Consider the following 25,924-nt stretch of genomic DNA (forward strand, 5'->3'; position numbering starts at 1 on the left):
ATCATTTTTTAAAATTATTTATTTATTAATTATTTTTTTTTTTTTTTTAAAAGACATGGGGTTCCACCCAATTTATCATAACCAGACACATACAACACAGTGTTATTAGCCTGGGAATGTACAAAACCAGTGGCCCTTCCCACCCGTGTAATGCCAGGCTGCTGCGGCCTTGTATATGGCTGGTTATTAAAAATGTGGGGGACCCAACGTCTAGTGTTAAATTTAAAAAAAAAACGACGTGGGCTTCCCCCCCATTTTTATAAACAGCCCGATACAACACAGCAGCAGCCTAGCATTACAAGGGTGGGAAGGTCCACTGTTTTTGGCCCTTCCCAGCCTCATAATACCAGCCTGCGGCTGCCCCAGTGCCCGACCATCACAACAGATGGTCGGGTACTGGATCGTACCAAGCTCTTCCCGGCACCCACATATACACACATATACACAAATACACATATGAAAACAATAACACACAAAGACACATACCAAAACACACATATATACACAAACACACACACACACACATATATATACATACTTACCTTTAGCGGAGTGCAGACTTCTCCTTGCGACGGGTGCCTTCCACTGCATCTCCTGCGCATGCGCCAATATGCGCGTTCACGAGAAAAATGACATCCTCTGCTCAGGACGGAGAGGATGTCATTACGCATGCGCGGCCACCGCTAAAGGTAAATACCGGTGGCCGGGAACCTAGACAACGAACAAGATACAAAGAGGGACCGACCTGGACTTCAATCAAGAATATCAAGAAAACGACATCGCTGGGCGACGGACGGGTAATTCAAAAAATTCTTATTTTTACATGGGGGAGCTTCCTAGATCCATTTTTGAAGATGGGAATAACCCTTTAATCAGTATGTTGAGTAACCTAAAATGGTGCAATTAAAAAATACAATTCATCCCGCAAAAAATAAGTTCTGATATGACTACGTTGACGGAAAAATACAGTTATGGCTCTCGGTATTGCAGCACTGAAAAACAAAAATATTTGCTGCGACCTGGAGGCCCAAATCAGGTCAGTCCCTAAGGAACTGCTAAAATGTAACCACATACACTGATGGAAAGTGTGGATATAAAGTAGCACTGAAATTGCTGCTCTTTCTTTCTCCACAGCGTCCATCATCTACATAAATATCCCCTCCTAGACAATGGGAGGTAGAAACAGCACACAGCATTTATACAGCAACGTTGAGATGAGCGCACAATAAATGAATAAATAAAATAAATGAATAAATAAATAAATAAATGTATGTGTATCGTAGGTGTTTCCAAACGTGGCGCCGATAATAAAAAGTCACCTAGCAATCCGCTTCTCATGGCGGAACCTTTGTCTCTCGGAACGTTTCTTCCTAACTCAGCGGGACGGATTTAATGGGGACCATGGCCAGCACAACGGAGCGCTCCTGGAAACGTTTCCGGCCAACTCATCGCTTCTAGTTGTCAGTTGCTTGTCTGTTAATCATGGTGTTGCTTACAATGATAGCCAGAGTGGCGGACGGCCTGCCCCTGGCCGCATCAATGCAGGAGGATGAGCAGGTAGGTGAGGAGGATAGGAGTGTTACATACGTTCCTCATGGCAGTGGTCAATGACAGTGATACACATAGCAGGCATGTATGTATGTATGTATGTATGTATGGCATGTAAAGTGTGACACTGACTTCTCTGGACGTATTTGGGAAGATCATTGATGGCAGATATTTATTTGTACATAGAACAGATTCAACTCTACGGAGAAATTCAGGCTAGTAACTTCATACTGATCACCCCTTACATCTCAGCTAGATGAGGAGAGGTCGGGGGAGCTCCTGAACAGTGAACAATATGTCTGTACTTTAGTTTTGTTTGCGGCATTTTGTAGTCAGATGTACGTGATTGCGGTGCGTGTTTTTCGTTTCTTCAGACTGATTCTGTTGTACAACACCTGTATACTGTCAGCACAACGTTTGATTGCTAGTGTGAATCAAGACTAAAATCACATTTGCTCTCTGATTAGTTAAAGGGCCGTCTGATCAAGACAAATCCTTTCCATATGCCTTTTTAGGGTATATGGACGTCATAGGGGAGGGTCCCCCCTCTCAGAGTGGAGAGGCTCTAAGTCAGAGCGTCTCCTGCTCTGGTGGACCTGGTCCATGCATATATTACATGGTCGGCTTTTCAAACGAATGGCTGGCATGTAATATTGCATTGTATGGACAAATGAATCTTGCCCTGATAAAGGCCATGGGTTCCAGAAGTCTCACCCATGGCAACTGTCTTTAGAGAAGGGGTTGTATTCATGAAACCACCCATTTAGGGGGTGTGAAGTCAAGTACAGGATCATGAGCATAGATCATTCTGCCAGTGTTCCCTGTCTGCAGGCGCACTGTAAATGTTCAGAAACCTTGTCTGTCACTTAAAACCTCCTCTCCAGTAACCCAGTCTGGCCGGGTCCATGGGACTGTAACACTGCGGGTTACGGTACCCGCCACGTGGATGACATTTAGTCATATCTGATCCACGTGCTGCAGAAAGCATTCTCCTTATGTTGCAGATGTTCACAGGGGATTTCAACCTTTTCAAAGTAGAAGGGGTGGGATACACGGAAAATCTACAAGTAATACATGAGGATTTTTCTTCGGATTTGCTGTGGAAAAATGTGCAGCAAATCCACTACCTGTGTGGCTATCCTGACTTGAAAGACAGAGGAGAGAGGGGGGGGGGGGATGAGGCTGCAGTCTCTGCCTTAACCTGTGTTTGAGACTAATGCTGTAGTAGGGGGAGACATAATTTTATTTTTTTCCTAAAGCTTTATTTTCTCAACAAGAAGATATTTAACAATCTCATAAAAAAAAATAGAGCAGGGAGACGTGGCAGTTTTTACATATTATTTCATAGGACAGGCCCAAGCACAGCGAACTACACTACTATATCCAATCTAAATAATTTAGTCTTCGCATTTTGTGACCTGAATTTACCCTTTATATTAAAACTACTTAGTCCGTGAGGGATAAAGTGGAGTAAGGGGGAGGGATAGGAGAGCGAAGAAAAAAGGGGTAAAAATAAAATTAGATGAAACTAATTAGTTAATTAAATATATGAATAATTCCATGTTTCCTTTAAACACGCAAACACTTTAGTATCACTCTGTGACTCCCACTTCAGAGTCTTTCCCTTAATATTGACACCGGCAAATCCCCTAGGGTTGCGTATCTCAGTGGACATGGTCGTCGTCCCTTCCTGTAGAAGAGTGAAGTAGTCCCTGGCTCTGAGAGCACGTAGACCTCTCCCCTCCGATTTACAAGAGGGGAAGTGGCCTTGTTCTAAATGAAATAATGTATGGGGACGAGCGATCGGAGTAACGAGCGCACGTCCCCATACATACCTCCTTGTGAAAGGAGCAAACGAGTGCCGATCAATAAGCTGTCTCGTCGATTGGCGCTCGTTTACACGGGTCGGGCCGTGTAATAGTACCTTAACTGGTGTGCTCTGAGTGGTCTTCACCCTCACATATTTCTCAAACCATATACCCCCCCCCCCCCCCCAATACCCAACTTTCCTTCCCCTTCCTTCCCATTTTAGTGGCTGGTGGGTAAAGTAAAAAAAAAGATTAAAAAAATTATAAGAGGCCCTCTGGAAGAGCCCACTCACTCAGTTGTAGAAATAAAAGTGCATTTAGAGTAATAAATGAGGCAAAACAGACTATGTTGTACATTTTTGGCTGCCTCTAGTTAATACACAACTACATCCGCATAAAGAGTGATTGAGGGTTTATTTTTTGACAGTACTGTTTAAAGAGGCTATGTCACCACATTATAAGTGCCCTATTTCCTACATAAGGAGATGGGCGCTATAATGTAGGTGACAGTAATGCTTATTTAGAAAAACAATCTATTTTTACCACTTTATGAGCGATTTTTAGCTTTATGCTAATGAGTTTCTTAATGCCCAAGTGGGCGTGTTTTACATTCGACCAAGTGGGCGCTGTACAGAGGAGTGTATGATGCTGACCAATCAGTCATACACTTCTCTCCATTCATTTACACTGCACTAGCGATATAGTTACATCGTTATGTTCAGCTACATACACACATTATAACATTACTACAGTGTACTGATAATTAATATACATCACTACCAGCCTGGACATGATGTTTATTCAGAATCCTGACACTTCTGAATCTTTTCTGTGAGATTTCCAACAAGGCAAGCGTAATCTCGCGAGATTACGATGTAACCTGTCATTTCAAACGAGATTACGCTTGCCTTGCTGGAATCTCACAGAAAAGATTCAGAAGTGTCAGGATTTCACTTCCTGTCCACACATGACAGTTAGAGAGTCCTATTGCTGGTAACGTGGCACATCTGAGGACCAGGAGGGAGTGAATAACTCACAAATACAGTCACCGGTAAGATTGCCTTCACAAAAATGTACATAATGTGCATTTCCAAAGGGCCAGAGAATAAAAAAATTTGTGGGAGTGCAACTTTATATCTTTCAAATGGAGAACACATTTGTATTGGTATATTTTGTGGCCTAAAAATAACCACTTCTGGTCCAACTGCAGAGATCCCACTGACTACAAGAAGAAAAATTCTGTGGCCCATTGAAAGTCTTAGGGTATGTTCACACGCTGAGCCAAAAACGTCTGAAAATACGGAGCTGTTTTCAAGGGAAAACAGCACCTGATTTTCAGAAGTTTTTTGAGCAACTCACGTTTTTCGCCGTTTTTTCGGCCGTTTTTGGAGCTGTTTTCAATAGAGTCTATGAGAAAACGGCTCCAAAAACGTCCCAAGAAGTGTCCTGCACTTCTTTTGACGAGGCTGTCAAACGACGATGCGTAAATTACAGGTCGTCGTCACAGTACGTCGGCAAACCCATTCAAATGAATGGGCAGATGTTTGCCGACGTATTGGAGCCGTATTTTCAGGTGTAAAACGAGGCATAATACGCCTCTTTTACGCCTTAAAATAGGTCGTGTGAACCCAGCCTTACTAGACATCACTCCTGCCGCTCATACGCTATCTGGTATTCTAGCTCAATCCCGCTGACGTAAAAGTTTGTAGTGTTTTTGGTTGTTTTTTTTATAGTTCTTTTATGTGTTTTTTGTCCTTAAATCGGTTTTTTTAATATATATTTTTTTTGTAGTCTGGTCGAGACTTGCAACAATATCAAAACCAAGCCAAGCAGCTCTTCCGCAAGCTGAACGAACAGTCGCCTGCTCGATGTACTCTAGAGGCAGGAGCAATGGCATTCCAGTAAGTAAATGAAAAGAATATCTGTCGTTTCTATCATTTTTCTTGGATAAATATCTTTTGTATAATTATGCGAAAACGAAGCCAATGAGACAAAAGCTGTGATTAAGATTGCAACTAGATGGATACGAGCTTCAGTTAGAGATTTTATTCATAATAAAGATTAATCCCTGTACAATAAAGTTATACAAATTTCTGAAATTGATGTGCAGCGGATGATGCAAAGTGAAAATTGCAATTTTCCACTGGTATGCAATTTTAAAGCAGAATATGTTGTGCTCCGCTTGCGCCCCGAAGACAAATATCTCAAACTGTTAAGCAGGTTCTCGTGGGTATGGCAATGCCATATATGTGGACGTAAACTGATGTTTGGGCACGCTGTAGGGCTCAGAAGGGAGGGAGCGCCATTTGGCTTTCGGCGTGCAGATTTTGCTTGGTAATAGTTCTGTTTGGGGTATTGTTGGTATTTCAGTTTATAATGTGGGGGCATATGTAATCTGTGCGGAGTACGTCAGAGAATAATAAAAGGGTACAATAATGCGGTAAATAAATAATTCATAGGTGTGTGGCCAGTGTCGCACTGATAAATGTTGCCAAATCTTATCACCCTTTTGGAGCACACTCTGCACCTTATGGTCTCGCCATATTCTGAGAGCCATAATTTTTCTATTTATTCGTTGATGGAGCTGTTTTTTGCGGGACACTCCGTAATTTATTTTTTTTTTTGCACCTTTTTGGGGCACAAGAGACTTTTTGATCCCTTTTTTATTCTATTTTTTGGGAGGTGAGGTTATTAAAAAACAGCAATTCTGGTATTGTTGTTTATTCTTTATTTTTACCGTGTTCACCGTGCACTGTAAATAACATTAACTTTATTCTGCGGGTCGATACGATTACGGCGATACAAAATGTATATAGTATTATTCATGTTTTACAATGTTGGCACAATATTTCCTACATTTTTTGTTTTTATCAATTTTTTTTTTTAAAACTTTTTTTATTTTTATTTATTTTTTGTCCCACTAGGGGACTTGAGCTTCCAATGATCTGATCGCTGCTATAATCCACTCTAAGGGGGGATTCACACGAGCGTGTATTCGGTCCGTGCGGGCCGCGTGGTTTTCACGCGGCACGCATGGACCAATACAAGTCTATGGGGCAGTACAGACAGTCCGTGCTTTTTGCGCAGCGTTTGTCTGCTGCGCAAAAAGCGCGACAGGTTCAATAACTCTGCGTATTTCGCGCATCACGCACCCATTGAAGTCAATGGGTGCGTGAAAATCACGCGCACCACACGGAAGCACTTCCGAGGGACGAGCGTGATTCGCGCAACAGCAGTGAAAAGGATGAATGAAAACCGAAAAGCACCACGTGCTTTTCTGTTTCCGAACATCCAAACGGAGTGTCTTTGCGATTAGCGAAGCCGGACAAGCGTACCGAACTTCACCGGGTTCGGCCAAAGTCGTTTTGGCCGATCCCGGCAAAAAAATTATCGGTACGCGACGTCAGGAGATAGTCACTGTCCATGGTGCTGAAAGAGTTAAACTGTTTCAGCACCATGGACAGTGACTTGCGATCCCAAAATACATTAACCTGTAAAAAAAACCGAAGTTCTAACTTACCGATTACTCCTGTCTCCTTCCTGCAGTCCGACCTCCCGGGATGACACTTCAGTTCAAGTGACAGCTCCAGCCAATCACAGGCCAAGCACAGGCTGCAGCCAATCACAGGCTGCAGCGGTCACTTGGACTGCTGCGTCATCCAGGGAGGTGGGGCCCGATGTCAAGAGAGGCGCGTCACCAAGGACGCGTCACCAAGGACGCGTCACCAAGGCAACGGCCGGGAAGTTCTCGGTAAGTAGGAACTTTATCTTTTTTTTTTACAGGTTTTTCGCTGTTGTGTTCGGCATTCACTGTCGAGGGTGCTGAAAGATTTAGCTCTTTCAGCACCTTGGACAGTGACGGGCGTTGACAAGCCTCATCTCTATGATGCCGGCTGCGCGAAAATCACGCAGCCGCGCATCAGACACGCATGACACACGCAGCTGTCAAATGGTTTTTGCGCTCGCAAAACGCTGCGTTGTTTGCGCGCGCAAAAACGCAACGTTCGTGTGAATCTCCCCTAATACTTATGTATTGCAGCGTATTATACATGTCAGTTTTACACTGACAGTCAGCTTATTAGGCTGTTCTTCCCCCTTCTATCCTCAGGTAGATGGCATATATATATACACGCATAAATCTAAGACCAGACGGAAGATGACTGACTGAGTTTTAGGCCCTGTTCACACAGTGTTTTTTTTTTTACCTGCCTGCAATTTCTTTTGTTTTTTTGGCGCTGATTCCGACGCGGTTTCCACATCAAAATCAGAATTAAAAAACTGTGAACTGGGCCTTAAAGTGAACCGCTTGTGGAATTTTCCTTTTCTTACATCCACTGTGTACATGTGTACCTGTAGTTCACAAATTGTTTTTCATTGAATCTTTTGCCACACGGGCATAGAATTCTATAGACCACCATACTTGATCAACAGATTATATATGTTTTGATTTTAAAATCCTTGCAATTGTTTGCATCTGTAAATTTGTCAGATTCTAATACATATCTACAGGATGTAAAATTGTACATGCTTGTAGCAGACGTGAGGCACGCACGTCTGCTACAAGTACCGCCCACCGCTTCCCACTAGAAGAGGGACGGAGGGAGAGGAGCTATTAATGCTGGGCAGGGTAAGTATTGTTTCTATAGTTTGTTGGCAATTGTGTGAGAACTGGAGCCAAGGGAATGATGGAAGTTGTAGTTCTCTCCTCTTATACATCTTTCCTGTAACGTCCTCTGATATCCATTAATAATAGCCTGGACATGCTGGGAGTTGTAGTTCTCTCTTCTTATACCTCCTTATTTATTCCTTCCCCAGGAGTAAGCACACGTTCTGTCTGTGATGGTCACTTTATTAGAGGGGCTGATGGTCATTTTACTAGGGGGGGGACTTAGGCTGATGGTCACTTTACTGGAGGGGGCTCATGGTCTCTTTACTGGGCGTGCTGATGGTCTCTTTACTGTGACTGGGGGGGCTGATGGTGACTTTACTGGAGGGGGCTGATGGTCACTTTCCTGTGAGTGGGGAGCTGTTGGTAATTTTACTGTGAGTGGGGGGCTGATGGTCTTCGAGTGGTTTCCGCCTCTGACCTCCCATTGAAATTAATAGGAGGCAGAAAAAAAACCTGCGGCGCTCATTTGGTGCTTTTTTGCCTGCGGATTTTGCATTCGCTTCAACAGCTTAAAAAATGTGGACAAAAAACACTGCAAAAACGAAAAAATAAAGTCTAACAACGCTGTCAATTTAAAATCTGACTCAAAATTCCTAAAGGAATCGGTAATTACGGACCCATTCATTTCTATTGGCCACGGACACCTTTCAGTATTTTTACTGATGGGTGTCCATGCTGAAAAAATTATAGAACTTGTCCTATTCTTGTCAGTAATTATGGCAAGGACTCTCTCATAGAAGTCTATGGGAGTTTCCGTAAATACAGACGGCTACTGATGTGCATCCGTAAACGGTCCGTATTTACGGAAGCATTGCTAGGCAATATGTTGATGACCTCATTTGCAGCATCCCTCTTTTTGTACAGATCCATATATACGGGTGCAATACAGACCGGATTTACGGACACCCTTCTGTTTTATACGGATTAAATACGGATGTCTACGGATCCGTATTTACGGGCAGTATTTCGGGATAAATGAAAATACTGTTGTGTGCATGGGGCCTAAGAGCATAGTTCTTGTTTTTGTCGTTTTGTAAACAATATTTGGTAGGGCGGCCCTGAGGAAATTTTTTTATTTTTTTTTCCAGGGGTGCCTCGAGCCTGGAAAGGTTGGTAAACTCTGGTCTACAGAGTTCATTGAATGCTTTCTTTTCATCCTTAGTGAGGTTGTCCCTGCCCAGGAAGGAAGACCAATTAACAAGATGAAGTTCCCTTTGCACTGCTTTCAGTGATTTGAGGACATAATAAACATTGTACTGCTTTTCCTACATAAGGCTGGGTTCACACTGAGTTTTTTGCAGGAGAAAAATCTGCCTCATAATTTCATTTAGAATTTTGAGGCAGATTTTGCTCTGCTTCCACGCCAATATTCACAGCGTTTTTCGCCCGCGGACATTGAGCAACGCGGGCAAAATACGCAGCGGGCAAACGACACCGCGAAATAAGCTTTCTCTGCCTCCCATTGATGTCAATGGGAGGTCAGAGGCGTAAACGCCCGAAGATAGGGTATGTCCCTTCTTTTTCCCACGAGACGGTTTTTCCGCTCACGGGAAAAAAATGCCTCCACCTCCCATTGAAATCAATGGGAGGCATTTTCGGAAATTTTTGGGCGCGGCTTCCACGTAAAAAAACTCAGTGTGAACTCCCCCTAAGGCCTCATGCACACGAATGTAGCCATGTGCACGGCCGTGATTTCCGGGTGACAGCCGCGAGCCGCCTGCTAATCGCGGGCTGTGCACATGGCCGCGGCCATTATTTTCAATGAGCCGCAGAACACGTAATAAGGCTTGCCCGTTCTTTCTGCTGTCCGGGCTCTGGGGAATTGCGGCCACAAAAGCACGTTCGTGTGCATGGGGCCTAAATCTGTAAATGCCGGTATTTATCTGACTGACTGTGTCAGTGTTTCCCTCCATAATTCATCCAAGTCACATAGGCTGATAAGTCAGTGCCATCCAAAGTAATTTCCTGATGTTTTTTTGTGAAAGATTTGAATGACAATACTTTACATACTATGGCTGGATGACTAGCTATCACCCCATCACTAATAAGGGGTACTCCCGTTAGACCGTTTCTGCAAATCCCCAGGTAGCCGAATTATGCTTTAATACCAGGGGATATTCAAAAAAGGTTATGAAATGGGGCTATAACAAAGCCTTGAGGTGTAACAGAAACGGATCCCTGGACGGACAAAAAAAAACTAAATCCTGGATGATGGGGATCGGTTTATTTCTCGTCATGGCTCTCATTGGGAGCTCTTGCGTAACATGATCATAAACTAGTCCCGTTTTGGCCCTCAATGACCGAATAAAATTCTGTGTGGGCTTGGTTCCTAGTATGGTCCCAACAAAAGACACCAACACTAAAGGATTTATTAGTCAATTCAGAGTTCAAAAAGTGAACTAAGGAGATTGCGCTGTGGCTGAAAAGTCGCCCTAATGTAATGTACAAATGTACATCCTGTAGATATGTATTAAAATCTGACAAATTGACAGATGCCAACAATTGTAATGAGTAGGCGCTCAAAACATTTATAAGCTGTTGATCAAGTATGGTGGTCTATATAATTCCATTCCCGTGTGGCAAAAAATACAATGAAAAACAATTTGTGAACTACATTTACGTATAGGCGAACACCTAGGACGTAAGGAAAGGAGAAATGAAAAATCTACAAGCGGTTCACTTTAAAACTCATCATGGATATCTTCTGTCTGGTCTTAGATTTCTGGGTATATATCAGCTACCTGAGGATAGAAGGGGAGGTGATAGAAAAAAACTTCTTTTGCATAAGGAAATTGTGGATCTATACCTTGAATACATCAAGAGGGTTAAATTATGAGATCAAGTTTTAACATGTTCCTCTAGTTGGAATGGGTGGCCCTGGATAGTGGGGACCCGGCTGGGATGGCTGCATACCAGCATCATCAAGTTACTCCCTGGCTACTATCGTTTTCTATACCAATATAGCAACATTGCTCCTAGAAACTATCCGGGCCAGTGCCTCATTCCTCCCCCCCCCCCCCTCCTGTGATCGGATTACCCTACATTTGGTCAATAAAAACATTATGCTCATCTCCCCGCTCCTCTTCTCTCCGCCTCCCCTCAGGCTCCCTCAGCATGCGGCGGTAATACAAGGTCCTCATGCGTCGCATATAAGGCCCTGAAGCTGCTTGGCGTCAGGACCTTGTATGAGCTGCCGTACTCTGCTGGAGCCTGAGGGGATCCGGAGGTGAGTGGTGAAGTGAGGATAATTATTTTTTATTTTATGTCCGTGTGGAGTGATGGCGCTCGGTCGTGGTTGTCGTGCCACAGGCCAGCTGGAAGATGCGTGAGATTTATAATCCAATGTAGCAGATAGTGGAGACTGTTGTATGAAATGCCAGTATTAGTAAATCTGCCCTTTGTTGCTATTGACTACACTTTTGGTGTGTGTGAAACCTACTTTATGACTCTTGGAATATGATACGAGGAAAACTTTTAAATACCCTATTATGGAGTTCTACGTTTATTGAGGGAGCTTCCTGTTCAGGACTCGTCTTATGGACGGAGATAAGCACCGCTACAAAGAGTAATTTATGCCTTATGCACACGACCGTTGTGCCACTCGGGCTGTTTTTGACGGCATCTGAGTGGCACCCAATAGTCTTCACGGACCGATTCACTTTAGCGGGTGCATCTGGTCCGTGAAAAATTATCCGAGTCTCCGATCCGAGGAAAGATAAGACATGTTCTATCTTTCCTCGGATCACTGACTGGACTTGGACGACACACACAGTCATGTGCGTGAGGCGTTACTATAACCCCTTAATACCGAAGGTATTTTTAAACATTCGTGACCAAGCAATTTTTTACGTTTTTCCATCGTCGCATTTTAAGAGCTATAACTTTTATTTTTTTATTTTTTTTCTGACGACATTGCTGTATAAGTTGTGTTTTTTGATAGCACCATTTTGGGGGTACATATAATTCGATAAGCTTTTCTTTAATTTAAATATTGCCATTCTTTGTCTTTTTACACAGTAAAAACACTTTTTTTCCAAATTGTTTTGTTTTTGTGTCGCCATGTTTTAAGAGCCATAACTTTTTTTTTTATTTTTTTTTTTTCTGTTGACATAACTGTATGATGGCTTTTTTTTTTGCGGGACGACTTGTAGTTTTTATTACTCGATTTTGGAGTACATACAACTTTTTATTTGTCCACTTTTTATAAAAAAAAGTTTTTGAAGGCAGGATGAACAGAAAACATTGTTTTTTTACTGTGTTCACCGTTCGTGTTATATAATGTATTCGTCTTTTTGTTAGGGTCGTTACGGACGCGGCGATACAACATTTTTTTTTTTTATACTTGGGATATTTATTTATTAATTTTATTAAACTTTAACTTTTTTTTTTTATTCCCACTAGGGGACTTAACAATGCGATCATTTGACCGCTTTTATAATACACTGCAATACTTCTGTATTGCAGTGTAAAACTGGCATTCTCTGGCATTAACTAAAGGCAGACCTGGTAGCCTTTGTTAGGCCCCTGGCTGCCATAAAAAACATTGGCACCCCGCAAAAGCATCGTGGGGTGAGAGAGGGAGCCCCTTCCCTCTAAAACCACTCCGATGTGGCAGTCGCTATTGACCGTCGCATCTGGCGGGGGTTAAATTGGCTCACATGACCGGAGACCACTGCTATTGTTCTCCGATCGTTGTCCTGAAGCCGGAGGCTGCTCGCCTGGGCTTCAGGAGCAGAGCGCCCGATTCGGCAAAAACATCTTCTGAAGTGCAAAGGCGGCGCTTCAGAAGAACTACCCTGAGCAGCTGCCGTAAAAACACTATACAGCGGTCGTTAAGGGGTTAAGGGCTAGTATTTATGAGGATAAATATTTCAAACATACTGATTCCAAAAGCAACCAATCAGATTCTAGCTGTCATTATTCTAGACCAGTTTTTATAATGAAATAATTGATCTTGTTGGCTGTGACATACAACACTGGCACATTTTTCCAGTGGCTAATTGTATTCAAGTCAGTCATGTAAATAAGTCATGTATTTTATAAATTGTTTTTGGCCTTTACCACAGCTACTTAATTGAAAAGGGCGTCTGCTACCTGGTGCTATGTGAAATGTCATTTTCTAAGAAACTAGCATTTGCTTATCTTGAAGATCTGTATAATGAATTTGATGAGCAACATGGAAAGAAAGTACCCACAGTATCAAGACCTTACACCTTTATAGAGTTTGGTAAGTTCTCACTATTGAGAATTCCTTTGCTGCTTCATGCCAAATTATAAAAAGAAATAACACGCAATATGATCCAATCTCACCAAAGTGCTGTGTTTCTAAATGATGTGCATATGACATGATATGCTGAAAGGTTTACCCTTAAAGCGTACCTAAATTTTCAGGTGACTTTTTAGAATAAGCTGTCGTGTGTGTGTGTGTGTGTGTGTATACATGAGGAATAACACTATTTCTGAACATTATATGACTTGTATTCTGCATTACTTAGCAGCTTTCCCCTCTGCAGTATCTATTTCTAATTCGCAGTTGTCTCTGAGCAAGTGGGTGGAGCCTAACTTCTATTATGTCTTCTGTACACAGAGAAGAGTAGAGTCCTGCTCCCCTATCACTATAGCTGAGAATCCAGCACTGGGGTGACATAGAAATCTTACCATGACGTCTGTGTTTCTCTCTTTGTTCCTTCTTCCCCCACCTGCTCATTCCTCCTTTCTCCATAGACTTCTATTGGCAGCTTGTCTGTTGCTGACTCACACTCTCTCTGCTCCCTCCTTCTGTGTCCACCTCCTCCTCTTAATAGACTTTTATAGAAAAGAGACACACCCCTACCTTTGGCAGTCCGTCTCCTCTTCTCTGTAACTAGGGACCGTTTTTGCTTAAAAACAGGAGGTGGACAGCAGAAGGCAGGGAGACACCTAGTGGCTGTAACTTCACACAGAATTTGCATGAATAAAACTACGTTTTAATAGTAAATAAAGTTGATCTATATCGGGTATACTATTATATTCGCATAAGTTGGTTGAAAGCAAGTGCCCGTTTAAACCCCCCCTCCAAAAAAAATAATTAAAAAAACCTGCAGGAAAAAGACTCAAGGGTCGCGCTTTTGTGTAACTGCAAACTTGCCCTGCAGTTTCTCTCTGAGCGTCAATATATCAATACATATTTACATATATACTCTGGGTTAAAGTGACTAGTTTGTGTGTGAGCAGAATGCTGATTTAAACGTATTTATCTCCTGTGATCGTTTTATCTCGTTTTGTAGATACTTATATTCAGAAGACAAAAAAGACATATATTGACAGTAGAGCTAGAAGAAACTTGGGTTCAATCAACACTGAGCTACAAGATGTTCAGAGAATCATGGTGGCGAACATTGAAGAAGTACTGCAGCGTGGTGAAGCTCTATCAGGTAGGTTGTTTTTTAAAAAGCAAGTGGATATTATACTATCAATATTCTGCATAATGAAAAAAAAATAATAATACACTACACAAGAAACATAATCCCTATAGTATCTTTGTCATTTAGATAAATATATATATCTATTACAAACATAGGAATTAGGTAACTTATATTTACAAGGTTGAATATCTACATAGGACAGACTTGCTGAGAGACCAAATGGTTATCACTTTTGGCCTCCTGTATCAACCCCTTAACGATAAGTGACTAATCTATCCATTACTGACAGATTCTAGTTCCTGCATCATGCCAGATATATCTGTTTCAATGATCTCGTGGGTACTGCCCAGTGAACCCACAAGATTAGTGGCAGGAGTGTGGCTATTATACAGAGCTGGGCTCTTGCTGTAATTGCCGGGATTGGAGTTAAACCCCTTACATGCCCCGTACAATGGCGACCGGGGATACAATCACAGTGCACCGATGGGTTACCATGGGAGCCGGGGGCCTAACAAATGTCTCCAGGTCTGCCCTCTGTATCTGTCTTTTACGCCTCATAGGTTGCCTGTCAGTGTAGATACCCAATAAAATAAAAAGCTTTTTTTTTTTTTTTTTTTTTTTTTTTCATGAAAAATTATTTTCAAAAAAATGGTTTACCATAAAAAAAATACATATTCGGTACTGCCACAATCGTAACATCCTGTAGAATGGTATAAAAAAAAAGTCTGATTTGCGGTGTTATCCAATTCCCCTCCAAAATAACTACTCAATTTTTTTTACTTTATATTTAATATACACAAGTCCTAATAAATAAAAAAATATATATTTTGTAATGCAGAGTGTGTGTGTGTGTGTGTGTGTATATATGTACAATAAATAAATGTAAAAAAGAAATATAGATTTATATACATACATAGATGCACACGAACGTGTTTTTGCGGCCGGAATTCCCCAGAAAATCCACGGGAGAATTGCGGCCCCATTCATTCCTTTGGGGCCATGCACATGACCGTGGTTTCCATGGTCTGTGCATGGCCCCGGAGCCCGGACCGCAGAAAAAACGGGCAAGCCTTATTACGGCTCATTGAAAATAATGGTCATGGCCATGTGCACAGCCTGCGATTTGCTCACGGCTGACCCTCCGTGGCTGGCCAGCCGGCCAACCCAAAAATCACGGCAATGTGCATGAGGCCTTAGGCTGGGTTCACACAGAGTTTTTTGCAGGAGGAAAATCTGCCTCAAAATTCCGTTTGGAATTTTGAGGCAGATTTTCCTCTGCCTGCATGCCGGTTTTCGCTGCATTTTTTTTCCCGCGGCCATTGAGCGCCGCGGGCATAAAACGCTGTGAGATAAGCCGAAAATGCCTCCCATTGATGTCAATGGGAGGTCAGAGGCGTAAACACCCGAAGATAGGGCTTGTCCCTTCTTTATCCTTCGCCTCCCATTGAAATCAATGGGAGGCATTTTCGGCCGTTTTCTGACGCACTAAGGCATGTAACATTCTCCTGGCATTCGCCAAACTCTGCCTCGTTCATCACACGGTCAGATAGAAAAGTGTGATTCGTCACTACACACAACACGTTTCCACGGTTTCAGAGCTTAGTGGCGGCATGCTTTACACCCCTCTATTTGGCATTATGCTTGGTGATGTGAGGCTTGCATGCAGCTGCTTTCGGTCATGGAGACCCATGAAGCGCCCGGAACACAGTTTTTGCGGATGTTAATCCCAGAGGAGGTTTGGACTCTGCAGTTAAGTCAGCAGAGCGTTGGCTACTTTTATGCACTATGTGCCTCAGCACTCGGCAACCCCGCTCTGTAACTTTGCGTGGACTGCCGCTTCTTGGCTGAGTTGCTGTGGTTCCTTTACACTTTTTTACTTTGCAATGATACTACTGAAAGTTTAGTTGTCCTTTTAACCCCTTCCCGCGAAATGACTGGTATGGTACTTCGGCATAACCAGTAACTTACTGCAATCCGACGTACCAGACCCGTCATAAAGATGAAGCTGCCACAGGAGCTGTGCTTGCTTCATTTTCAGTGGGTGTCAGCTGTAATATACAGCTGACATCCCGCTGCAACGGCGGCGATGGCAGTTATCGCCGCCGTTTAACCCCTTCAATGCGGTGGTCAATGGTGTCCGCCGCATTGAAGGGGTTGGCAGAGGGAGGGGGCACCCTTTGTACCCACCACCCCGCGAGAAATCGCGTGTGCCGATGGTTGCTATGGCAAACAGGAAGACTAGCAACGGCTTCCTGGATGGCCCGGAACGGAAGCCTAATAGGCTAAATGTCAGATGCAAAATGACAGTTACAATACACTGCACTACATAAGTAGTACAGTGTATTGGACTGGGGATCAGAAGATCAGATCTTCAAGTCCCCTAGTAAGTGTAAGGCCTTATTCACACGACAGTGATAAACGGCCGTGTGACGGCCATTTTCAGAACAATGATGATCTATGGGTGTATTCACACGCCTGTTTTTTTAACGGCCCGTGAATAATGGCTGTCAAAAAATAGGACATGTCCTAATTTTGCCCATTTTAACGGCATGACTGCCCCCATAGAAGTCAATGGACACGTTTTTAACGGCTGTCAATACAAAAACGGATCTGTGACATGGGGATTTGCAAGGGAACTACTAGTTCCCTTGTTGGCTATTGGCGGCTTGATGACACACACTCACCGATGCAGCGCCGACTTCTCCTGGTCTGGTCGCTAGTCTCGTGGGTTCTGCGAAGGCGGCGCAAATAGTTTTCGCAGATCCTGTGAGACTAGCGAGCAGACCAGGAGAAGTGGGCGCTGCATCGGTGAGTATGTGCCATCTCGTCGGCGCAGATCCCGTGAAGACGAGAGGCCTTACCTGAAGAAGACCGCGCTGCATCAGTGGGTATTTAGGGCATTCATGTCGGGCTGTGTGGCATCATATACATCGGGGCTGTGTGTGGCATCATATACATCGGGGCTGTGTGTGGCATCATATACATCGGGGCTGTGTGTGGCATCATATACAGGAAGGCGTGTGTGTGGCATCATATACAGGGAGGCGTGTGTGTGGCATCATATACAGGGAGGCTGTAAATAGTGTCTAGTTGAACATGTGACCTTCCTTTGGGTGTTTTCAGGGGGTTGGGACAAAAAAAGCCTGACCAATGAAATTCATCCATTTTTTTTTTTTTTAGCGGCCATGAAAAACTGATGCAAAACGGATGTCAAATGGCCATTAAAAACGGACAGACTGACTGGAAATGGATGACAATTTAGAGACACACTGATGCAAAACGGCCATGAAAAACTGACAGTTGATCAGTTTTTAATGGACATTTTTTTTCACTGTCGTGTGAATATAGCCTAAAACAAATAGTGACAAAAAGTAAAAGAAAAATAGATAAATAAAAAGTTTTAGGTAATAAAAACAATCACCCTGTTTCCTTGATTTAAGTCCTTTTATAAATTAGAAACAAATGAAGAAAATGATACATACTAGGTATCACCGCATTCGGAACGGCCTGAACTATAACAATTTCTTGTTATTTTTACCGCACGGTGAACACCGTAAAAATTTTTTATGAAAAACAATGACCGACTTTCTTTGGTCACTTTGTCTCAGAAAATTTTTTATAAAAAGTGATCAAAAAGTCGCAAGTGGTACCCACAAAAACTACAGTCGCGAAAAAAACAAGCCCTCCCACAGCTATATCAACTGAAAAATAAAAAAGTTATGGCTGTCCGAAATGGGGACACTAAAACATTTTTTTTTTTAGAGAAGAGGGAAAGTAGTTTTTTTTTATTGTGGGAAAGTAGTAAACGGTTTCCACGTCTCCCAAAAAATTGAATAAATTGTGATTTCAAAAAATCAAATGTACCCCATAATGGAACCAATAAAAATGACTTGTTCCACAAAAAAAAAGCCCTCACACAGCTCCGCCAACTGAAAAATAACACATTATGACTCTCAAAACGCAATGATGGTAAATGACGGCCCAGACTAGTTGTTTAGGTCCAGTAGTTTTTCACTAAAAACCCCACGTCATCATTTGCTAGACCCCACAGGTGGACCCCGTAGATGCAGCAGAAATGAGGAAACTTTAGGGCCTTGTGGCTGCTTATAGGGCTAGTGAAAGGGTCAAAGATTAGGCAATATTGGAGCGCTTATATTTTGTACAATACCCAAAAAACCCGGCCTGTGCATAAAGGATTGGTTCAAAGCGCACCACACCAATCCATGGATTATTCATTCACCCCATTATTACATCATCCTATTATGCCCTGATGTACTTCGCCCAGCTTGCATATACCCTGATGTACTCCGCCCAGCTTACATATACCCTGATGTACTCCGCCCAGCTTACATATACCCTGATGTACTCCGCCCAGCTTACATATACCCTGATGTACTCCGCCCAGCTTACATATACCCTGATGTACTCCGCCCAGCTTACATATACCCTGATGTACTCCGCCCAGCTTACATATACCCTGATGTACTCCGCCCAGCTTACATATACCCTGATGTACTCCGCCCAGCTTACATATACCCTGATGTACTCCGCCCAGCTTACATATACCCTGATGTACTCCGCCCAGCTTACATATACCCTGATGTACTCCGCCCAGCTTACATATACCCTGATGTACTCCGCCCAGCTTACATATACCCTGATGTACTCCGCCCAGCTTACATATACCCTGATGTACTCTGCCCAGCTTGCATTTACCCTGATGCACTCCGCATAGCTCACATATAAAAATTCACTGAAGTGATAAATGAGTAAAATGTATAATTTTTATTTCATAGCTATCTAAAAACAGGGGTACAATCACCACTGTGAAAAGCCCAACCGTGTATTTAAAAACGTATTCAACACAATACTCCCAGTCCTAGTTCGTTTGCGAACCCTTTGTGACTGGGTATGTAAACAGAGATATCAAAATATGGAATCCGCGTATAACATTGGTAAAGCAGTGGTTTGGACCCTCGTTCACACAGGAGCCTGCATTCATGGATGTGCTGGGCCAGTGTGATTGGCTGTTTGATGTATGCTGCCGGAGCCAGGGGGCGGAGTATTCAGTTCATAGTGACTCAGAGTCCCAGAGTGAAGCATGCCGCTGACATCTATGCGTGCATACTTCCGTGTTGTGCAGTAGAATACCTGCTGCTGAAGATATATCGCTGGCATCCTGGCCAGACTGACAGACCCCTGATGATAAGTATAGAAACGCGTAGGGTCGGGTGAAGTGAGGGAATTTTTGCGTAGGGGGCAGTGGCATTGTTGTGCATCTGTACATTGGGAGAATCTGGTGCGGTTAACGCAGGCTCCTGTGTGAACGAGGGTCCAAACCACTGCTTTACCAATGTTATACGCTGATTCCATATTTTGATATCTCTGTTTACATACCCAGTCACAAAGGGGCAAACGAACTAGGACTGGGAGTATTGTGTTTAATACGTTTTTAAATACACGGTTGGGCTTTTCACAGTGATGATTGTACCCCTGTTTTTAGATAGCTATGAAATAAAAATTATACATTTTACTCATTTATCACTTCAGTGAATTTTCAAATGTTCATATTTGTGGGAGCACAATATATATCGTTAAAATACAGTGAATTATAGCTCACATATACCCTGATGTACTCCGCACAGCTTACATATACCCTGGCGTACTCCGCACAGCTCGCACATACCCTGGCGTGCTCCGCACAGCTCGCACCTACCCTGGCGTGCTCCGCACAGCTCGCACCTACCCTGGCGTGCTCCGCACAGCTCGCACCTACCCTGGCGTGATCCGCACAGCTCGCACCTACCCTGGCGTGATCCGCACAGCTCGCACCTACCCTGGCCTGCTCCGCACAGCTCGCACCTACCCTGGCCTGCTCCGCACAGCTCGCACCTACCCTGGCCTGCTCCGCACAGCTCGCACCTACCCTGGCCTGCTCCGCACAGCTCGCACCTACCCTGGCCTGCTCCGCACAGCTCGCACCTACCCTGGCCTGCTCCGCACAGCTCGCACCTACCCTGGCCTGCTCCGCACAGCTCGCACCTACCCTGGCCTGCTCCGCACAGCTCGCACCTACCCTGGCCTGCTCCGCACAGCTCGCACCTACCCTGGCCTGCTCCGCACAGCTCGCACCTACCCTGGCCTGCTCCGCACAGCTCGCACCTACCCTGGCCTGCTCCGCACAGCTCGCACCTACCCTGGCCTGCTCCGCACAGCTCGCACCTACCCTGGCCTGCTCCGCACAGCTCGCACCTACCCTGGCCTGCTCCGCACAGCTCGCACCTACCCTGGCCTGCTCCGCACAGCTCGCACCTACCCTGGCCTGCTCCGCACAGCTCGCACCTACCCTGGCCTGCTCCGCACAGCTCGCACCTACCCTGGCCTGCTCCGCACAGCTCGCACCTACCCTGGCCTGCTCCGCACAGCTCGCACCTACCCTGGCCTGCTCCGCACCGCTCGCACCTACCCTGGCCTGCTCCGCACCGCTCGCACCTACCCTGGCCTGCTCCGCACCGCTCGCACTTACCCTGGCCTGCTCCGCACCGCTCGCACTTACCCTGGCCTGCTCCGCACCGCTCGCACTTACCCTGGCCTGCTCCGCACCGCTCGCACTTACCCTGGCCTGCTCCGCACCGCTCGCACTTACCCTGGCCTGCTCCGCACCGCTCGCACTTACCCTGGCCTGCTCCGCACCGCTCGCACTTACCCTGGCCTGCTCCGCACCGCTCGCACTTACCCTGGCCTGCTCCGCACCGCTCGCACTTACCCTGGCCTGCTCCGCACCGCTCGCACTTACCCTGGCCTGCTCCGCACCGCTCGCACTTACCCTGGCCTGCTCCGCACCGCTCGCACTTACCCTGGCCTGCTCCGCACCGCTCGCACTTACCCTGGCCTGCTCCGCACCGCTCGCACTTACCCTGGCCTGCTCCGCACCGCTCGCACTTACCCTGGCCTGCTCCGCACCGCTCGCACTTACCCTGGCCTGCTCCGCACCGCTCGCACTTACCCTGGCCTGCTCCGCACCGCTCGCACCTACCCTGGCCTGCTCCGCACCGCTCGCACCTACCCTGGCCTGCTCCGCACCGCTCGCACCTACCCTGGCCTGCTCCGCACCGCTCGCACCTACCCTGGCCTGCTCCGCACCGCTCGCACCTACCCTGGCCTGCTCCGCACCGCTCGCACCTACCCTGGCCTGCTCCGCACCGCTCGCACCTACCCTGGCCTGCTCCGCACCGCTCGCACCTACCCTGGCCTGCTCCGCACCGCTCGCACCTACCCTGGCCTGCTCCGCACCGCTCGCACCTACCCTGGCCTGCTCCGCACCGCTCGCACCTACCCTGGCCTGCTCCGCACCGCTCGCACCTACCCTGGCCTGCTCCGCACCGCTCGCACCTACCCTGGCCTGCTCCGCACCGCTCGCACATACCCCCCACATTATAAGCTGAAATACCAGTAAAACCACAAACAAAACTACTATCAAGCAAAATAAACGCTCCAAAAGCCAAATGGCGGTCCTTCTGAGCCTGACGTGTGCCCAAACAGCAGTTTATGACCACATATGGGGTATTACTGTACTCTGTAGAACCTGCTTAACAATTTATGGGGTGTGTGATATACATTTTTACGGCCTAATTCAAATAAATTCTGCAAAAGACCTGTGGGGTCTAAATGCTCACTATACCACTAGATGGATTCCTTAAGGTGTGTAGTTTCCCAAATGGGGTCACTTCTGGGGGGCTCCTACTGTATTGGCCCCGCTGGGGCTTTTGAAATGTGACATGGCACCCGAAAACCATTCCAGCTAAATTTGAGCTCCAAGTGGTGCTTCTTCCATTTTGAACCCTGCATTGTGTCCAAACGGCAGTTTACGACCACTTATGGGGTATTGCCGTAATCGGGAGAAATTTATTTTCAAATGTTGGGGTGCTTTTTCTCTTTTATTCCTTTTAAAAATAAAACGTGGACACTTTCAATCGGAAAAAAAATTTGCTTTTCAATTTCATGGCCTAATTCCACTAAATTCTGCAAAACACCTGTGGGGTCAAAATGCTCCCTATACCCCTAGATAAATTCCTTCAGGGGTGTAGTTTCCCAAATGGGGTCACTTTTGGGGGTTTTCCACTGTTTTGGTCCCACAGGGGCTTTTCAAATGCGACATGGCACCCAAAAATCATTGCAGCAAAACTTGAGTGCCAAATGGTGCTTTTGCCGTGTGTCCAAGCAGCAGTTTAATACCACATATGGGGTATTGCGTTAATCTGGAGAAATCAAATGTTTTTTTTTTGTCCTTTATGCCTTGTAATAATTGAAAATGTCTACGTTTTATTGGAAAAAAATTTGATTTTCATATTCACTGCCTCATTCCACTAAATTTAGCAAAAAAAAACAACCTGTCGGATCACCATACTCACTATACCCCTTGATAAATTCCTTGAGGTGTGTTTCCCAAATGATGACTTTTTGGGAGTGTTTCCACTGTTTTGGCCCCACGAGATCTCTTCAAACCAGACCTGGTGCCTAAAATATGTTCTTATAAAAAGAAGGCCCCAAAATCCTCTAGGTGCTCCTTTGCTTCTGAGGCCTGTGTTTCAGTCCATAAGCACACTAGGGCAACATGTGGGATATTTCTAAAAACGGCAGAATCTGGGCAATAAATATAGAGTTGTGTTTCTCTGGTTAAACACTCTGTGTTACAGAAAAAAAGATTAAATATGAATTTCTGCAAAAAAAATTAATTTGTACATTTCACCCCTACGTTGCTTTAACTCTTGTGAAACGCCTAAAGGGTTAAACATTCTTAATGCTGTTTTGAATACTTTGAGGGTGCAGTCATTACAATGAGGTGATTTATGGAGGTTTGTATTGTATGGGCCCCTCAAAGCCACTTCACAACTGAACTGGTCCTTGAAAAAATAGCCTTTTGAACTTTTCTTGAATATGTGAAAAATTGCTGCTAAAGTTCTAAGCCTTGTAACGCCCTAGAAAAAGAAAAGAACGTTCAAAAAAAGCAATGCCAACATAAAGTAGGCATATGGGCTATGTGAAATAGTAACTAATTTGTGTGGTATTACCATCTGTTTTACAAGCAGATACATTTAAATTTAGAAAATTGCAAATTTGAAAAAAATGCTTTGTCTTTAAGGCCCAAACAGGCTGTGTCCTGAAGGGGTTAATGATAAGAAAACGTGTTTGTGTTGTATGACAAGTGTATCTGTATCACTGTCTGACATGTATAAAGACCATGTTAATAAATTGTAAGTATTTCAGTATGTATATTAATGTGTACACAGATGCATGTGAAATTCTTTCCTTTACATTCTCATATGAGATTTTACCTTTTTTAATAATTTCACTGTCTACTTCTTTTGTAGCACTGGATACAAAGGCCAGCAATCTCTCAACCTTGTCAAAAAAATACCGTCAAGATGCAAAGTACCTGAACATGCGTTCCACCTATGCTAAATTAGCTGCAGTTGCTGTGTTTTCAGTCATGTTGATCGTGTATGTCCGATTTTGGTGGCTGTGAGCTACAAGAACCATCTAACAAAACTGTGGAGGCTAACAAACTGAATATATGCCAACGTTTCGGATGGGTTAATTGTTCTATGTCACCTGTTAGCCTCCAGGTGGCAGGCCTCTCAAGCTAACAGTGGAACACCTTGTGATTCACTCTAGTTTGTGTGCTTTGGATTACACTGTATAAATAATAGACTTGAAAACAAGGTTTTTCTTTTTTGAAGAGAAGAAGGATCTCTAGAATGACTATTGGCTCAGTGTACCTGTAATGTTGTTCCTGCATTTATTTTCAAATCGTTTTCAAATGCAACTTGTAACACTAAAGTGGTTGTCCGGCACGGACAACTGATGACCTATCCGCCCAGACCCCACACCGATCAGCTGCTCCGGCTGCCTCCAGGATCAGAAGTCCATGCCGGAAGCAGATAGCTCCAGTCCAGAATAGCGGCCGAGCTTCTAGACTGCAGCTTTGCTTCTATTCAGGTGAATAGGAGCAGAGCTGCAAATCTGCGGCATGGCCGCTCTGCAGTTTACTGAGCCATCTGCTTCCGGCTCCGAATACACTGCATAACAGCCAGCGCCCGGATGCAGCTGATTGGTGCGGGGTCTGGGAGTTGGACCCCCACCGATCATATACTGATAGCCTATCCTGTGGATAGGTCATTAGTTGTCCGTGCCCGGGCAACCCCTTTCTTCTTTCATTTTCCCCACAATACTGTTTTACCTGTTTTAACATTTTAACATCTCCCCTGCTATAGTAATATCCATAGTCTAAATAGTGCTCATATTTCTGTGACATCTATAAAGCCAGACAGCCTGTTCTGTCTCTGAAAAATGTGTGCTTTGTACTCACTATGTTTGGCTGCATGTGTCTTTATATATCTTTTACTGTGTATATATAAAAAAAAAATAAATGGGTGGGGTTTTTTTTATTGACATATTTTCAGAAGTACAGAAGACATTGCCAAAAAACAGAGTATGAATAAATATGTAGTAAATTAGAAGTGGTTATACGGAAATGTAAAAAAAACAAACGGATATGTATATTCAGAATAGCCTCAGCATGTCATACAGACTTGCTATACTCACTAGAAATAATTTTGCAACATTGATCCTACTTTCTAATTAAAATATATTGTGAGCCAAATTCAAATAAAAAAAAAAAAAGTCTACAAAAAAGTTTTTATTTACTTTATTTTTTTTCTCCCAATGGATGTGACCGTCCCAGTGTGTATGTCTTTAATAATCTGAAATGACTGCCAAAAATACTATATTCTGGAGACAGGAGATATTCTGTGCTACATTTTAATACACAGGAAAGAAAATGGCTAAATTATTAAAAATGTGCCATTTTATTAATATGTTAATATAAACATAAAGGAGTTGTCCAATATCAATTTTTAGTGGAGCGTTCTTGCTACACTGCTAACTTTAAAAATCTTGTACTTACTGTTAGTAAAGTGCTTCCATTTTCCGCTGTACCCTCTAGTCACCGTGACTTCTGATGTCACGTTATCAGCCTCCTCCAATGATGTCGTATACCAGTCACATGGTCTAGCAGCAGATAATCCTAGCCGGGTACTCTGGTGACGTATCGTTTCTTGAGCTACCTCTTCCTCAGCCATCACCGCGCATGACAGCCTATTCTCTTTCATATCTGGTAGCGCACAGGTGCGCCCCCCTTCTATTTCCAGAGCGGAGACTACGCATTCGCACTTCCCGTTTGTCTTCCCTATTAAACTAGCTGGCGGAGCCTTATGCACGCTGCTTAGAGGGTGTGAGGCATGCAAGGAAATGTAGTCGTCGTAGCAGGCTAAGTAAACAAACAAGACTAGAAATGGATATATGAAAACGACAATCGGTAAGTAAAGTTTTTGTTTTGTTTTTTTTAGTAATAGTGTCATCAGGTTGTCTACATAAGGAGAAATTTATTTAACATGTTTTTTTGGGGGAGGGGGAACTCTGAAAACCCCTTTGAG

General features: G+C 44.2%; 1 protein-coding gene across 1 annotated transcript; it reads left to right on the plus strand.

Moving 5' to 3' along the window:
• The first annotated feature begins 1,387 nt into the window (after positions 1-1,387).
• Positions 1,388-24,043, plus strand: SEC22B (SEC22 homolog B, vesicle trafficking protein). The gene is made up of 5 exons (XM_075832268.1): positions 1,388-1,557; positions 5,148-5,257; positions 13,092-13,252; positions 14,292-14,438; positions 23,801-24,043. The coding sequence occupies exons 1-5, from the start codon at positions 1,483-1,485 to the stop codon at positions 23,953-23,955; spliced, it is 648 nt and encodes a 215-aa protein (XP_075688383.1). The 5' UTR covers positions 1,388-1,482; the 3' UTR covers positions 23,956-24,043.
• Positions 24,044-25,924: the final 1,881 nt, after the last annotated feature.

This window comes from Rhinoderma darwinii, chromosome 7 (genome assembly GCF_050947455.1).
Source record: "Rhinoderma darwinii isolate aRhiDar2 chromosome 7, aRhiDar2.hap1, whole genome shotgun sequence".
Lineage (NCBI taxonomy): Eukaryota > Metazoa > Chordata > Amphibia > Anura > Rhinodermatidae > Rhinoderma > Rhinoderma darwinii.

Excerpts from the sequence above, each read along its gene's own strand:
- SEC22B (XM_075832268.1), top strand. The coding sequence starts at position 1,483 with ATGGTGTTGCTTACAATGATAGCCAGAGTGGCGGACGGCCTGCCCCTG. Across the intron at positions 1,558-5,147 it reads CAATGCAGGAGGATGAGCAG|TCTGGTCGAGACTTGCAACA; the intron begins GTAGGTGAGGAG and ends TTTTTTTTGTAG. Across the intron at positions 14,439-23,800 it reads GCGTGGTGAAGCTCTATCAG|CACTGGATACAAAGGCCAGC; the intron begins GTAGGTTGTTTT and ends CTTCTTTTGTAG.